General features: G+C 53.2%; 1 protein-coding gene across 3 annotated transcripts; it reads left to right on the top strand.

The window, feature by feature from the left end:
* Nucleotides 1-1,310: 1,310 nt before the first annotated feature.
* On the top strand, nucleotides 1,311-15,505 carry PTPN7 (protein tyrosine phosphatase, non-receptor type 7). Of its 3 annotated transcripts, none has more exons than XM_011931759.1 (10): nucleotides 1,311-1,510; nucleotides 3,414-3,587; nucleotides 4,587-4,770; nucleotides 5,066-5,150; nucleotides 7,290-7,366; nucleotides 8,579-8,716; nucleotides 9,067-9,177; nucleotides 10,519-10,676; nucleotides 13,091-13,204; nucleotides 14,797-15,505. In XM_011931759.1, exons 1-10 carry the CDS (start codon nucleotides 1,470-1,472, stop codon nucleotides 14,888-14,890), a joined length of 1,176 nt encoding a protein of 391 aa, XP_011787149.1. In that variant the 5' UTR covers nucleotides 1,311-1,469; the 3' UTR covers nucleotides 14,891-15,505. The 3 variants fall into 3 exon arrangements, with proteins under 3 accessions (XP_011787149.1, XP_011787148.1, XP_011787150.1); XM_011931758.1 differs by lacking the exon at nucleotides 1,311-1,510 and adding an exon at nucleotides 1,945-2,324; XM_011931760.1 differs by lacking the exon at nucleotides 1,311-1,510 and adding an exon at nucleotides 2,261-2,324 and having other exon boundaries at nucleotides 4,640-4,770.
* The last annotated feature ends 1,589 nt before the right edge of the window (nucleotides 15,506-17,094 follow it).

The raw sequence follows: 17,094 nt of genomic DNA, 5'->3' as shown, positions 1-17,094 counted from the left end.
CTGATTTCCAACGATTACTATACTTCTCTGGAGTCGAGGGTGGCTAGAACCTAAATCTCAACCCAGGAACACAAATCAATTCGAGTGATGGAAGTTTGACAGCTGCTGGGACCTTTCGGCCCCAGGGGTGGGAAGGTTCTGGAGGGGAGAGGGAGTCACTCCCAGGAGCCTCCCAGCAGCCCAGATGGAACGGAATCCACTCCAGAGAGGGCAGAAAGGGGTGTTCCAAGTCACCAGGCCAGGCTGGGGAGGGGGTGGTGCAGGGCGGCGACGCATGTCTTTTCCCATCTGAGGTTGCAGTCGGCACCCTCAGCCCGCATGAGCTCTGGCCACACACCTCCATGGATGTCCAGGCATCCCTAAGCACAGGAGAAGAAGGAGTGGGCAGGAGCCAAGGAGTGACTGTCCCCTCTACCCCACACCCACCCAGAGGGAACGGGGGATCCTTGAGAGGTCTTGCCTAATGCTCAGCCACTACCCCCACCTGCCCCCAACTATCTTCCCCATCTCGTGGCTCCCAGCTTCCTTGCTGTGAAGCTCAGCTTCCAACTGTACAGCCCTAAGCCTCGGTCTGTGGGGGCAAGGGGTAGGCTCACAGCCAACAGGGCTCAGACCCTGGAAACTTGGGGGGACCAGGCAGACCTGTGTGGGGAGGGCTTTGCCGCTTCCTCCTCCCACCCCTGTGGTGTCCTAGCTTCCTGTTCTTGATAACAATCAGCACAGGCCCAGAGCCGGGCCCTCTTTCCAACCCCCACCTGCCCCCTCCTGTGTCCCCAGGGCCCCCACTACCCACCACTGGAAACACTGACTGCTGTAGGGGGTGAGTCTCCAGGTCACTGCCCGCAAGCATGTTAGGGATTCCCAGGTTCCTGCTCCCCTCCACTCTCTCCTGAGCACAGGGGCCAACCCATTCCCCAGCCCTAATTGGCCTCCTCCTCAGGGAAACCCACCCATTCTGGAGAGGAGCGCAGGCTGCAGGGAAGGAGGCGCCAAGATCAGCTGGCCATGGAGGGGCTCAAAAAAGAGCCAGCCCCTGTCCCTACTGCCCAGAGCAAGGGCGGGTGCTGGGAGGCCTTCTGAGCCTCTGAGAGCCGTTCTTGTTCTCCATCTCAACCCTCCTCCCCAAGGGGCCAGCAGAAGGCCAGCCCCCTCCCGACCACCCCCTCCGGCGTGCCTACCCCCTGTGCCTAGGGTACCTTATTTCTTTTTTGCTGTCACCGTTTGACAGCTGAATCAGGGAAGTGGGAGGAAGAAAGAGGACGTGGATTGCGCGTGTTGGGGGCCGGGAAGGGAAGGGCGTTTGAAATGTTACAAGGTAAAAGGAGGCCTGCAGCAAGCATGAACCGGCTGGGCTGCTGGCCCGCAAGGAGCCTGCCAAGGCCAGGCAGGGGCAGTAGGCAGAGGAGTCTTGGACTTGGGGGCCACCCTTCAGGTCCCAGGCATCCAGGCACCCCAGCAGCGAAGAGAACATGGGAGTCCCCTGGTGTGAGGGCCAGACTGTCCACTGTCTGTAAGTCTTCTAAGTAGATGTCAGGGCTCTGGGAGGAGGCCTGCAGAGGGCTGGGGGCCCAGGGGAAGCCCCTCAGACTCCCTCCCACAAGTGGACTCTGCTATCTGTTTCCTGCTGGGCTGGCCTACACTCAGGCCGCGGGCTGTGGAGAGCTGGGCCATGGCACAGGGCGTGGAGACGACCTTTTTGGCCTGGCCCCAGGCCTTTCCTTCACATTGTGAGGCATGGATTCTTGCCTCCTCTTTTTCCCCACCCCGAGTCTGTGCCACATCTGCTCTGGGAAGATGTGGTCTGTGCTTGGCCATGAATTCCCAAGGCTTGAAGCAGGAAGGGCTTTGAGGGAGAGGACTGTGAGGCAGAAGCAGTGAAGCAGAAATAAGCCTCCGGCCAAGGTCAGGTTGAGCAGGAGAGCCTTGGGTTCTTTGTGGGACAGCACAGAGCTGGGGGTCAGGCGAGCTGTGCCCAGCAAGTAGGCAGTGGCTGGATGTGACAAAGACCCAGAGGAGAAACACAGCAGGAGGGGAGAGGGTCTGGAAGCTGGGGAAAGCAGGATGGTCGGGAAGGCCTGGCCCCTCACCCATTCCCAGGAAACAGGGCCTTGGGCCCCAGAAGGGCACAGGCGGGAGGCAGCCGACCCCTGGTGGCAGCGGCAGCAGGCACAGGAGGGCAGAATGCAGCTGGGGTGTGCGTGGGTGGCAGCAAGGAGGGGCGGAGGGAGGAAGCTGGCTTCCTGGAGACTTCTCAGCCCTCAAAGACAGACCGACAGACAGACAGACAGCTGGCAAGAGGCAGCCTGGGGGCCACAGCTGCTTCAGTAAGTATCTGAAGCGGGGACTGGGAGTCCTGTGGCCCTGGGGGGTGCGAACTCCAGGGATATAAGAGGGCATCTCCAGGAGGGAGTGCGGGAGGGCGAGTGGGGCGCTCCAATGCCTGGCTGGGGAATGGGTGCTCACAGACCTGCTGTCCCCAAGATGGGGGTGAGCAGGGAAACCACAGGGAGCTGCAAGGAGAGCAAAGGCTGAAGGAACCCTTTCTGCTGCCAGAGACCCTTGCTCTACCACCCACACCTGTGCCGGGCCCACTCTGTCCCCTCACCTCCATCCCTGCCGCCTTGGTGACTCAACAGCCCCGCCACCTCGCCCACTGTGACCCTGGCTCTGGGAGATAGGGACTGCCCCCAAGAGGAGATGGTCCCACCACCTCCATGCCCCCTGTCTTGCCCCCAGCTGTCGCCTCACCATGCGCTGTCGCTCAAGGGCTTGGTGAGGCCATTTCCTGTGACGGTTACAGAGGCGGGAGACGGGGGATGGGCAGGAGGAGGAAGGAAACACCTCCAGCCTACCTCCCTGGACAGAGACCCCAGAAGCCAGAAATGGACTTGGGAGTGGAACAGCAGCAGTTAGGAGAGGACCCTGCAGGGGTCCAGGAGCCCGCCTGCTTGGCTGCCCAATCAGCTCCAACACTGCTGGAGGCCTCCATTCTCTGTTCAGGAGAAGGCCCACTGGTTAGCTCAGAGATGGCTTCTGCACGCTTTCTCCCTTCTGTCCTAGAGAACACATGTTTTCTGTTTCCTCCCTTGCCTTCTCCCACTTGGACCCGCTCAGAGCCCTGTGTACTCTGGTGTGTGGCCTCTCTCCCCTCTCTCTTTTCCTCCTTCTGGATTCTTTCCTATCTTCATCCACAATCTCTACCCTTTATCTTGCCGTTACTCTGACCCCAGACTGCCTTCTGCCCTGGGTCCCGCCAAATAGATCCTGTCCTTCCCTCAGTGAAAATGAGGCTACCTCTTGGGAAGCAGAAGACGCCCCAGTGAAAATAGAGCGCAAAGCCGGCCTACCGTGGGAGCCTCCTTCTGGCCAATCAGGCAGGCCAGAGAATAGCAGCAGAGGGCCCTGTCTTTCAGGCAGACCTCATGGCTGAATGAGCCTCCCCTGGGCCTAGCACCCCACCCCAGCATGGTCCAGGCCTGTGGGGGGCGCTCCAGAGCACAGCCGCTGACCTTGTCTTTGGGGGCAGCCATGACCCAGCCTCCGCCTGCCAAAACGCCAGCCAAGAAGCATGTACGGCTGCAGGAGAGGTGAGATCTTCCCTGGGAGAGGGGTCTTCCCAGCCCTGCGTCCCCATTCCGCTCCTCCCTTCCCTCCATCTGCCCCTCCAGCTCTGACAGCAGGGTCCAGAGGGCCCTCAGTTGTTGACTCCTATTTGGAAAGGAAACCAGTAGTGCTCATTTGCATGTCTTTTGCATGTCTGGAGCACAGAGTTTCATATCAACCCTGAGCCTGCTCCCTAAATTCCAGGCAAGGCCAGCAGCGTTCTTGGTGCTGGATGCATGTTAGAGCCACAGGGCCTGGCTGGGAGTGGGAAGAGGCAGGCAGCTGGAAGGAGCAGTTGAGTTCAAGGCTGCCCTGTTCTGGCTGACAAAGGGAGAGGGCTGAGCCGGGCATGGTAGCTCATGCCCCAAATTCCAGCACTTTGGGAGGCTGAGGTGAGAGGATCTCTTGAGTCCAGGAATTAGAGACCAGCCTAGGCAATATAGTGAGACCTCCTCTCTCAAAAAAAAAAAAAAAGGAGAGCATACAGCAGGGGCCCGAACCCTAAATTTACTGGGCCTCCAGGTTAAAGGAAAGACAAAGAGCGGTCCCCTCAAAGGTGCCTCATAACAGTAATACTTGTAAGAAAAGCAAATACGGTCAGGCACAGTGGCTCATGCCTATAATCCCAGCACTTTGGGAAGCCAAGGCAGGAGGATCACTTGAGTTCAAAACCAGCCTGAGCAACAGAGCAAGACCCTGTCTCTCCAAAAAAAAAAAAAAAAAAAAAAAAAAAATTAAATTAGCCAGGTGTGGTAGCCTGTGGTCCCAGCTACTCTGGAAGCTGAGGTGGGAGGATCGCTTCAGCCCAGGAGTTTGAGGCTGCTGTGAGCCACCATTGTGCCATCACACTCCAGCCTGGGCAACAGAGAGAGACCCTATCTCCAGCCTGGGCAACAGAGAGAGACCCTATCTCTAAAAGATAAAAGAAAAGGAAAGCAAATATGATTGGGTGCTCACTAGGCAGTGGGGGGCTGTACCTGCAGGCGGGGCTCCAATGTGGCTCTGATGCTGGACGTTCGGTCCCTGGGGGCTGTAGAACCCATCTGCTCCGTGAACACACCCCGGGAGGTCACCCTACACTTCCTGCGCACTGCTGGCCACCCTCTTACCCGCTGGGCCCTTCAGCACCAGCCACCCAGCCCCAAGCAGCTGGAAGACGAATTCTTGGTAAGAAATTGGGGTCCCCTCCGAATCGCTCTGCCCTCTGTATCAGAGGCAGCCAGCTGGAACCATTCTATCACGGGCACCGTGGGCATGTCTCCTCTTTGGGCCCCTTAGGAAAGAGAACGTCAGGGCTGAGGGAGGGGGCTGCCCCCAGGCTTCCCCTTCTGCCCCCACCCCCTCTAGGCCTACATACTAATGTCAAGAAGGAATGGCCGGAGTCCAGCTGTTCTAGAAAAAGGTAGAAGTAGAGAAAAGGAGGCTAGGAGTCAGCTGCTCACCCATTTCCTCCCCCTGCCAGAAGATCCCTTCAAACTTTGTCAGCCCTGAAGACCTGGACATCCCTGGCCACGCCTCCAAGGACCGATACAAGACCATCTTGCCAAGTAAGAACTGCAGCTGGGATGGAGGGAGTTGGGTACAGTCCCGGGGGCTAGAGAACTTCACAGGACAAAGTACACAGTTTCAGCCAGGCAAGGACAACCTTGCTTGGCACATCTCTCAGCAGAGAAAGGGGGAAGCAGCAGCAAGAATCACAACAGCAGCAATAATAATGTTTGCAGATATGTACCCTGGGCCGGGCCCTGCTCTCAAACCTTTTTTTTTTTTTAAGATGGAGTTTTAGCTCTTGTCGCCCAGGCTGGAGTGCAATGGCGCAATCTCGGCTCACTGCAACCTCCGCTTCCCCGGTTCAAGCGATTTTCCTGCCTCAGCCTCCCAAGTAGCTGGGACTACAGGCATGCGCCTCCACGCCCGGCTAATTTTGTATTTTTAGTAGAGATGGGGTTTCTCCATTTTCGTCAGGCTGGTCCTGAACTCCTGACATCAGGTGATCCACCCGCCTCAGCCTCCCAAAGTGCTAGGATTACAGGCGTGAGCCACTGCATCCAGTTTCAATCTTTTATATTCACTCATTTCTCACAAGAATCCCATGAAGTTTGTACTGTGATATTATGATGATCATTTTACAAATAAGGAAATTAAGGCACAGATAAGTTGAAGATGTTACCTAAGATATTCAGCTTAGCTACTTGTACGAAGCCCTTTTCCTTGTCTTCCTCTCGCTTGGGAAGTGCCCAGCCAAGGCTTGTGGTGGAGGAAGCACCACCAGGAGGGCTCCCAGAGAGAGGGCTTTGAGAAAGTCAGATGGAGACAGGGCAACGGCCAGCAAGAGAGCAGTGGCGGAGGGGATGGAGGACACTGAGCTAGGAGGGGGTGACCCTGCAAGCTGACAGACCCAGGACAAGCACCTTCTATTTTTCAGAGGCAGGCATGAGGCCCCGGAGCCTCTCCCTCCCTCCCCTGCTCTCCCTATAGGGAAGCTACTCCCAGCTTGAGGCTTTAGCTCAGTGAGCACATGGGCCCTGTCTCCTGCTAACTCTCCTGGAGTGCCCTCTGCCTGCATGGGTGGATCAAGGGGCTATTAGCGCTATTCCAGGCCAGGGGGAGGAGTAGCCCTTGTTCTTGGCCTAATTCTAATCAGCCCTGCAGCCACCAGAAAAGGGAAAAATTCCTTTGCCTGAGATTCCCCTGGTCCCCAGGGTACCCTCTGTCCCTGACCAGGCTGGCATGAGCAGAGCAAGAGTCTCTTAGAGTCTCTTCTCCTTTCCTCACAAGCCAGCTTCTTCATCCATGTTTGGGTTTCCTTTAGAGAAATCCTTCCCCCTTAGAGGCAGAGGCCAAATGCCTCATGGCTGAGTGGAATCTGAGTCCTAGTTCCACTTCACGGCTGTGTGGTATCCAGCAAGTTGCTCATCTGAATCCCATATTCACCATTAGAAAACAAATTCTTCTTCCTCTACATCTCTTTTTCCATTCCTACTGGCATAATCTTATTCTAAACCCGCACTGATCTCAAGGATAGAATTCTATATATATTAGAATATTATATCTAATATTATATCTTCCCATTTGGTCTCTGCTGTTCTGCTCCCTTTCTTCTCTAGTCCATCCTATACAGCACCACTCAGTTAACCTTCCCAAACTATTGCTTTGATCATGTCACTGTCCTGCTCAAAAACATTATATAGCTCCCTACATCTGCGTATAAAATTCTTCACAGGGGCCAGACATGGTGGCTCACACCTGTAATCTCAGCACTTTGGGAGGTTAAGGTGGGAGAATTGCTTGAAGCTAGAAATTCAAGACCAGCTTGGGCAACAAAGTGAAACCCTGTCTCTACAAAAAACATAAATAAATAAATAAATAAATAAATGAGCCAGGTGTGGTGTGGCATGTGCCTGTAGTCCCAGCTATGTGGAAGGCTGAGACAGAAGTATCACTTGAGCCCAGGAGTTAGAGGTTACAGTGAGCTATGATCACACCACTGCACTCCAGCCTGGGCAACAGAGTGAGACCCTGTCTCTAAAAATAACAACAACAACAACTTCAGTGGGGATAAGGCCACCTGCTATACACAAGGTGCTGGGACTGTGATGAGCACAGGAAGTCTCTTCTTTCTGATCCTGCTGGATCACAGTTGGTCACCTTCTGACCTCTGACCTCTGCTGATTTTTATTTCCTAGATCCCCAGAGCCGTGTCTGTCTAGGCCGGGCACAGAGCCAGGAGGACGGAGATTACATCAATGCCAACTACATCCGAGTGAGTGGCCTGGCTGCAGTGGTGGGTGGGGAATGGGGGAATTCTCAGACATCTGAGAACATCTTCCAGCTGTGACTGGTGGATCAGGTGCCTGCATTTCCTGCCCTCCCAGCTCCAGCTCACTGCTGTCATAGCCCTCCCAAGCTGGGCTGGCCCTGAACGTGCCCTAAGGCACCAACCTAAAAACCGGAGCAGATGTTGAAAGATATCTGGAGAGACCACCGAGTCTCCCTAACCTCCACTATCAGCCCTCCCATGTCACCCCCTAAACTTAGCAGGAAGTTAGTGTTGTTGAACCCAATCTCCAGCTCCTTGAGAGCTCGCAGCTCCCGAGAACTGCATGGGTGATGCCAACAGTAATGGGACCTCCCCCACAACTTACCTTAACTGATCCTCAAGTAGCCCCTCTTATGTGAAGACAGTTGATTGATGTCAAGCTATAGGAAGCTCCAGGCCAGGTGGGTGCTCCATGCCAGCTTCTCGCTGCTGTGGACCCTAAGGCGATGTAAAAGCAGCACTCTCTAGTGACTCAGTGTGGGTAAGGCATCAGTCAGGGGTGCAGGGAGGCGAAAAGCTCTTAGCTAGGGAAGCCATGGGGAAACACGATCTTCCATTTGCGGGCCAATACCAGATCAACTGCTGCAGTCCTGATTCCACCATCATCTTGAGGAGCAGGAAGCTGAGGGTCCTGAAGGTGAGAAAATCAGGTTAGGGAGACTGTGCTACATTTTGCTACTACTTTTATAGAAAAGTAACATGTAAGTGTGAAACTGTCACTGAACAAATACTAAACACTGTTTAGGTATTTTGTGCTAGAAGAAAGCAGCAGGGGAGGAAGAGAATAAACATTTATAGAGCACTTGCTATTGACTAGACTCTCAATATATCTTACTGAATTTAATCCACTCTACATTCCTACAAGATAGATATTATTATGCCCAATTTACAGATGATACAACTGAGGCTTACGGAGGTTAGGTAACTGGCTTATAGTGGCACAGCCAGGAAACAGCAGAACAGGGCTCTGATCCTCACTCCAGAACCCATATCCTTTCCACCGTGTGGCTTCTGAGTGTGCGTGTTCATGCACGTGTGTGTCTACACCTGTGGTTCACAGCTTTAGGCTGACCCCAGCACCTGAGGCATCCAGGATCACCCCAGAGCTCTGCTCTCACTGCTCCCTACCCCTTCCCCTGTGCTTCCACCTTCCAGGGCTATGACGGGAAGGAGAAGGTCTACATTGCCACTCAGGGCCCCATGCCCAACACTGTGTCGGACTTCTGGGAGATGGTGTGGCAAGAGGAAGTGTCCCTCATTGTCATGCTCACTCAGCTCCGAGAGGGCAAGGAGGTAGGAGGCAGAGCCACGTTCACGATGAACCCAGAAAGTGCTATGCCCGCCCCACCCCCTACTCCCCACACAGGGCAGCTCAGGACCAGAGGTTTCCCTGGGAGCCAGCCCCAGCTCATACCTCTCAGAAAGTTCCCTGAGATATACCCCTGGGAGGCTGTCCATGGCCAAAATATAGGATAGGGTGAGCACTCTGCTTGCAGGTGTCAAGCTCAGAAGAGCCAGGCTCCCTGTTGCTGACCTTCCATCCAGTAGGGGTGGAAGATGGGGAGGAGATACCAGCCCCTCTTTGCTGCCCTGTCACCTGCTCCAGCTGACCCTCTTCTGACTCCCAGCTCCCTCCCTCCTAGAAATGTGTCCACTACTGGCCCACAGAAGAGGAAACCTATGGACCCTTCCAGATTCGCATCCAGGACATGAAACAGTGCCCAGAATACACTGTGCGGCAGCTCACCATCCAGGTACCACCCCAGGGGCCAGGCCCAGTGGGAAGTTGGGCTGCCCACAGCATCTCTGGAACTCAGGCCGGCTCTTCACTAGGAGCCAAGGGTTTGCTCATCTAAACCATCTTAAATCCACATCTAGGCCGGGCGTGGTGGCTCAAGCCTGTAATCCCAGCACTTTGGGAGGCCGAAACGGGTGGATCACCAGGTCAGGAGATCGAGACCATCCTGGCCTACACGGTGAAACCCCGTCTCTACTAAAAAATATAAAAAAAACTAGCCAGGCGAGATGGCGGGCGCCTGTAGTCCCAGCTGCTCGGGAGGCTGAGGCAGGAGAATGGCGTAAACCCGGGAGGCAGAGCTTGCAGTGAGCCGAGATTGCGCCACTGCACTCCAGCCTGGGCGACAGAGCGAGACTCCGTCTCAAAAAAAATAAAATAAAATAAAAAAATAAATCCACATCTATAGAAGAAAGAGAAACTTGAGCACTGTCCTCAGCCTCTAGTCTAATAGGGCAGAGCCAAAAAGCTGAATAGGACTACCAGGAAGTACCTACCTGTCTGTGTGAATGGTCAGGTGAGGACAGTCAGGATCCAGGAGCCGGGCCAAGGGAAGGAGAGGAGGTTAAAGGAGATGTGGAAGGCCAGGTGTGGCGGCTCATGCCTGTAATCCCAGCACTTTGGGAAGCTGACGTGGGTGGAGTCCTCTTGAGGTCAGGAGTTCCAGACCAGCCTGGCCAACATGGTGAAACCTCGTCTCTACTAAAAATTACAGCTACTTGGGAGGCTAAGACAGGAGAATCACTTGAATCCAGGAGGCAGAGGTTGTAGTGAGCCGAGATTGTGCCACTGCACTCCAGCCTGGGTGATGGAGTGAGACTGTGTCTCAAAAAGACAAACAAAAAAAAAGAAGAAAGAAAGAGATGTGGAATAACATGTACATAAGGGCTTTTTAAATGCCTTCTATTATTTTACGGTGTTTTATATTTTTGAAAGCATTCCTCTGTCAACTCATTCTCCTCCAAATATCCTAGCAAGTAAACCCGTAAGATATCACTGTCCCCATTTTCCAGGTGAAGAAAATGAGATCAAGGGACTTGCCCAAAGTCATGTGCTTATGGGAAGCAGAGCCAGGACTTGAATTTGGGTCTCTCCCCTCTCCCAGGACAATGCTCCTTCCCAGCATTTTGGAGGGGGAAGCAGTGGAGAATGATGAGCATGAAAATTGCAACCTAGCTTGCTTTGAGTAGATGACCCCCCACAGGGTAATTCCAGCCCTTGCCCTCCTCAGGCACCAGAGAAGAAGGCAGACAGTGCCCTCCACCCTGACCTTGGTCCTCATGCCTTGTCTCCAACCCAGTGCCGGGAAGAGCGCCGGTCAGTAAAGCACATCCTCTTCTCAGCCTGGCCCGACCACCAGACACCAGAATCAGCTGGGCCCCTGCTGCGCCTAGTGGCAGAGGTGGAGGAGAGCCCGGAGACAGCTGCCCGCCCCGGGCCCATCGTAGTCCACTGCAGGTGCGTGGCCCTCCCTTCACTGCAGCCTGTGGACTGCGCTCCCCTCCCCTGCCCCCTGGGTCTCTCCTGGGGAAGGGTCTGAGCAGAAGAGCATCAGGCAAGCCTAGTCCTTACTTGGACATGACTCACAAGGCCATTCAGCAAGGGCTCTGTTCTTTTCACCTCCTTCATGCAGAACCCAGACATCTGGGCTGGACACCCAGGCCCCATCCACAGAGGGGACAGAACATCAGGAAGGTCCCAGTCAGCTGCAGGAGGACATAAACAGGATTCCAACTGTTGGGGAACTCATTTACTCATTCAACAAATATGTATTGAAAACCCTATTATTGGCCAGGCACGGTGGTTCACACCTGTAATCCCAGCACCTTGGGAGGCCAAGATGGGCAGATCACTTGAGGTCAGGAGTTTGAGACCAGCCTGGCCAACATGGTGAAAACCTGTCTCTACTAAAAAATACAAAAATTAGCCGGGCGTGGTTGTACATGCTTATAATCCCAGTTTCTTGGGAGACTGAGGCAATAGAATTGCACGAACACTGGAGGCAGATGTTGCAGTGAGCTGAGATCACACCACTGCACTCCAGCCAGGGTGACAGAGCAAGACTCCATCTCAGAAAAAGAAAACTTATTATTGTCAGGCACAGTGTTAGATGCTAAGGAGACAGCTGTGAACAAAGCAGTTTGGTTTCTTCCCAGACAGGTTTACAGTCTCGTGAGAAAGGAGGCAGATTAGGCCAGGCACAGTGGCTCATGCCTCTAATCCCAGCACTTTGGGAGGCTGAGACGGGAGAATCACTTGAGGTCAGGAGTTCGAGACCAGCCTGGCCAACATGGTGAAACCCCATCTCTACTAAAAATACAAAAAGTAGCGCATGCCTGTAATCCCAGCTACATGGGAGGCTGAGGTAGGAGAATTGCTTGAACCTGGGAAGTGGAAGTTGCAGTGAGCTGAGACTGCACCACTGCACTCCAGCCTGGGCAACAGAGCAAGACTCCATCTCAAACAAACAAACTAACAAAAACAAACAAAGAAGGCAGATTACACAATTAAATATCAGCCGGGCCTGTAATCCCAGCACTTTGGGAGGCCAAGGCGGGCGGATCACCTGAGGTCAGAAGTTCGATACCAGCCTAACCAACAGGGAGAAACCCTGTCTGTACTAAAAGTACAAAATTAGCTGGGCATGGTGAGGCTGAGGCAGGAGAATCACTTGAACCTGGGAGGTGGAGGTTGCGGTGAGCTGAGATCACGCCATTGCATTCCAGCCTGGGCAACAAGAGCGAAACTCTGTCTGAAAAAAAAAAAAAAACTATTAAATATCACACAATGTGATGACAGCTGTGATGGGGATATGATGGGGAGCATAGAACCAAGTCTCCTAAGCCAGACTTTGACCAGAGAAGGTTTTCCAAGAGAAAGGCCATCTAAGCCAAGCTAAGACCTGAAAGGTGAATTAGCCAAGCGAAGAGAGGGAAGGGAACACGTTCCAGGCAGGTGGAACAGCATATGCTAACTAAGGCCCAGAGAAGAAATGTGAAAATGGATACACTGCTAGGAGCAGGGTTACAGGCTGGGCCCAGAGGTTATGTGTGGGGTAATGATGAGAGATAGGTTTGGAAGGCCAGTGAAGGTCAGATGATGAGGGGCCTTGTAGGACTGGCTAAGACACTTGGTTATAAAATAACACTTTGGCTATAGAGTGAAAAATGGATTGGGCTGGAGTGAGAGGGTATCGTAGGGGATAAGACTAAAGAAAGAGACCATTTGGGAGTGCATATCCTAAATAAAACAGAGCACAGAGGCAAAAAGCATGACATAGGGCCTTCCCAGCCCACCCACAGGTAGCAATGGGACATGTGCAGGGAGGTCATTAGAGGCTCACGCAAGAGGAACAGGAGGCCTGGGGAGTTTTGAAATAAACAGAGGGCACGATGGAGCAAGCAGAGCAGAGCGGAGAGAAGACTGTGGGAGGGCGCCGAGGTGGGAAACAGAGGGGCCGGGTATGGGCTGTGTGGAAGATGAGTCTGAGCTGAGAGGAAGTCCAGGTTAGATAAGGAGGGCTCAAGGGTCAGCACGCACACAAGTGGGGAACTGTCTGTTGGAAACTGCTGTAGATGCTTAGCAGAGGGGAGATCATCAAAACGTCCACAGGGACCAGAAGGTGGCCTGTAACAGGCTTACAGTGAGGCTGGTAAGAAATGTAAACTCCTCCCGTGCCAGTTATAACCTGCCTCCAGCAGGGTCCCCAAGGGGACTGGAATCCGGAGTACTGCTACCTGCCCCCATCTCCAGAGCCCTATCCCCAAAATATAGCACCCGCAGGTCCCATTTCTTTCTCCATGGTTTGGGGCCTGGCTCTTATATTCCCTGGTCTCCCATGACCTCCCTGTCCCCTCCCTGGCTATCTTCAGTGCAGGGATTGGCCGGACAGGCTGCTTCATCGCCACGCGAATTGGCTGTCAACAGCTGAAGGCCCGAGGGGAAGTGGACATTCTGGGCATTGTGTGCCAACTGCGGCTAGACAGGTGGGTCTGTGGGTGTAAACAAGGCCAACAACGTTAATGGGGGGCATCAGTGCCTCTGGGCCCCAGAGCCCTGATAGGCCCATCACCATCAAGCACTCCTGCAAGAAAGGAAGAAACTCTTTCTGCTTAGCACTGTTTGTTTTGCAACTAACAACCAGCAAAAAATATCTATCTGGATGGCCGGGCGCGGTGGCTCGCATCTGTAATCCCAGCACATTGGCAGGCTGAGGTGGGTGGATCACCTGAGGTCAGGAGTTCGAGACCAGCCTCGCCAACATGGTAAAACCCTGTTTGTACTAAAAATACAAAAATTAGCCAGACCTGGTGTGTGGGCCCTTGTAATCCCAGATACTCAGGAGGCTGAGGCAGGACAGTTGCTTGAACCTAGGAGGTGGAAGTTGCAGTGAGCCGAGATTGTGCCATTGCACTCCAGCCTGGGCGACAGAGCGAGACTCTGTCTCAAAAGAAAAAAAAAGAATATCTATCTGGAAAATTGGCTTGGAGGCCTGGAATTAAACATGATATGAAGCAACAACAAGCAGTGCAAAGAAGCTCACTGGGTTGAGGCAGAGCCAGTGTTCAGATTCCAACTTCTGTCTCACTGAGATGTCACTAGATTTCTCTGAGCTCCCATTTCTTTTTTTTCCTTTCTTTCTTCTTTTTTTAATAATAGAGATGGGGTCTCACTATGTTGCCCAGACTAGTCTCGACCTCCTGGGCTCAACAATGCCCCCTTGGCTTCGCAAAGTACTGGGATTACAGGCTTAAGTCACTGTGCCCAGCCCCCACTTCTTTATCTAGAGAGAGATAATGGCTCCTTCCTGCAGAAAACTGTTGTAAGAAAGGAGTTAACTTATATGAAAGGGTTTTGGAAATGGGAACTATTATACAAATGTATGGAATCATTATTTTTACTTTTAAGATTATTAGAAAGAAGGAAACTTGAGGCTCAGGAGTATTCCTGGCCCGACTCAAGGCTTCAGAGGTCTGGTTTTGTCCCAGGAGCTGAGTGAATCAAGGAAGACCAAGTGTCAACACAGGGCATCACCCCTTAGCACGTGTAAGGGGCAGAGGACTTCTTTCACAGCAAATCTGAGGGTCACCAAGGAGGAGTAGCAAGTAGAAAAGATGAATATAGGTGGTGGGGCATGGTGGCTCGTATCTGTAATTCTAGCACTTTGGGAAGCCAAGATGGGCCAATCACTTGAGGTCAGGAGTTCAAGACCACCCTGGGCAACATGGTGAAACCCCGTTTCTACTAAAAATACAAAAATTAGCTGGGCATGGTGGCAGGCACCTACAGTCCTAGCTACTCAGGAGATTGAGGCAGGAGAACCACTTGAACCCAGGAGGCAGAGGCTGCAGTGAGCCAAGATCATACCACTACTCTCCAGCCTGGGTATCAGAGTGAGACTGTCTCACAAAAAAAAAAAGAAAGAAAGAAAAAGAAAAGATTAACATAGGCAAAGGAGTTGGCATATTCTTTGAGAAAGTCAGGACTTTTCCAGTAGGACCACAAGGATGTTTGACTGGAGCCATTCAGCCAGCACCCTGACCCTCCTTCACTCATGGTCTGTGTGTTTTCCTTGCAGAGGGGGGATGATCCAGACGGCAGAGCAGTACCAGTTCCTGCACCACACTTTGGCCCTGTATGCAGGCCAGCTTCCAGAGGAACCCAGCCCCTGACCCCTGCCACCCTCCAACAGCCCAGGTGCCCACCTCCCTCAAGCCTGGGAAGGTGGGTCTGGGGAAAGTGGGTCGAGTGATCTGGGGGTACCCCTTGGGTGGGTGTGGGGAAGGAGTGCCTCCTTAGTGGTGCTTGCAGTCACAGGAAGCAGCATCAGTAAGGACAAGGGGCTGGATTCCAGGTCTTCACCACTGGCCACTCCTCTGCTTCCTCTGTTGGCCCCAGATGGACAGTAAGGGGAACCTCCAATGTCTCTCGGAACTTAAAGACAGGAGTTGGCATTTGTGACAGACAAAGAAAGAAGCCCAGGTGTCCTGGTCTTCTCTAAGACACTCTTTGTGAGCTTGTTTCCTCTTCTATAACATGAACATTAAGTGCTTAGCTGCCATGAGGGAAAAGCAATGAGAGAAGTTTCTAGAAGCCACTCCAGTCACTCCTTCCTGGGGCTGACAAAAGGGTGATTCCAAGATCATCCTTCACCCAAGGCCCTGCCCAAGCACAGGCCAGATGCAAGAATGGGGAAAAGTCTGGTCCTGATCTCCAAGTCTCAACATCTTAGCAGTGACTCTGCTCCCTGACCACACATCGGAAGGGCCGGACAACTCCAGTCAAAAGAAAGAACAAGGACTCTGGTTACCCTTGCCTCCACTCATGTGTCCTAAGAGTAGGCTACAGAGGTGACCAGGCCTGGCAGTTGAAATCTCAGGAAGAGGGAACATGTGGGGACTACTCAGAGGCAAAGAGGGGCTGCTCCTGCCTCCATGGTTGCTGGCCACTCCCACCAACTACTCTTAGGGAGGCTGAGCAGTCTCTGTTTTGCTTCCATGGCTCAAATAATACCCTGTAGTATGCAGGAAGACAAAAGAAAGAGGCAAGTAGAGAAGAGAAGGCAAAGTGCTCAGTCTGATTTTAGATAACCAACCCCGTCATGACCCCCTATACTCTGCATTTGCTGAGTACACCTGGAGAGCTTGGCTGTTTCCAAAGACAATCAGGGTCATAACCATCCATGCAGACATGGAGGCTCGGCTGAACTGGGACTCCTCACTGTCTACCCCAGAGAACAAGCGCCCCTCATCCATCTCAGCATCAACACAATTTCCAGGGGACCTCAGGTCTAACTAAGGACTGAACGCCACGCCTCAGGATTCGTCCTTCTTGCATCTGAGACTGGCTGCCCATTCTGAGATGGGGATGAAGGTAAGATGCCGCATCACCAGGCATGCCGCCCCTGAGAGCTGCCTTGATACCAGTTCTCTGTGGAAACCCCCGAGGAGCTAGATCTGGAGAACAGCTGGGCCTCCTCACTCAGGACTTCTCTCCTAAAGAACACGCAGTGCTAAAACTGAGGATGATTTCCCTAATGCTTCTGCTTGGCCTTGTGGAGGAGCTGCTCCTTCCTTACAGCCCTGGGGATGGACTTGCCCACACCTCCACCTCCCCTGAGCCCTGTGAGAGGCACAACTGTCTATGCCAATGAGGCTCGGTGGGGGGCTCTCAAGTGCCTGATCCTGCCCTGGGCTCAGAGCCAGCCCAGAGGGAAGCAACTGCACAGCCCCACAGGCCTTCCCTGGCACTGCCCCCCCAACTCCATCTCAGAACTCAGAGGGTACAAGCTCCAAAACAGTAACCAAGTGGGAAAATAAAGACTTCTTGGATGACTGACTCATTCCTTCTTTCCATCTTCTTCTTGGCCCTCTGGGGCTTCTTTGTAAGAAGAAAGACTGCAGACCAAGGACAGGCAGGCTGCAAATCTTTGCCCTTGGGATATGCACTTTTCTAGCGCTTCCAAGGACATAAAATAAGGTGAAACCAAAGTCAATTTAGGAAGTGAGACAGGGTGGACTCTCATAGTCTACTCAGGCAGCTGTAACAATTCATACTACCGTAAACCGTGTGGCTTCTAAACAACAGAAATGTATTGCTGGCCTTGTGCGGTGCTCACGCCTGTAATCCCAGCCCTTTGGGAGGCCGAGGCAGGTGGATCACGAGGTCAGGAGATCGAGGCCATCCTGGCTAATACAGTGAAACCCTGTCTCTACTAAAGACACAAAAAATGAGCTGGGTGTGGTGGCACACACCTGTAGTCAGGTACTCAGGAGGCTGAGGCAGGAGAATTGCTTGAACCCTGGAGGCGGAGGGTGCAAAGAGCTGAGATCGTGCCACTACACTCCAGCCTGGACGACAGAACAAGACTCTGTCT

Source organism: Colobus angolensis, unplaced genomic scaffold (assembly GCF_000951035.1).
Source record: "Colobus angolensis palliatus isolate OR3802 unplaced genomic scaffold, Cang.pa_1.0 Scaffold91, whole genome shotgun sequence".
Classification (NCBI taxonomy): domain Eukaryota; kingdom Metazoa; phylum Chordata; class Mammalia; order Primates; family Cercopithecidae; genus Colobus; species Colobus angolensis.
Note: the sequence above shows the minus strand (reverse complement) of the source record. Positions and strands in the feature narration are given on the sequence as shown.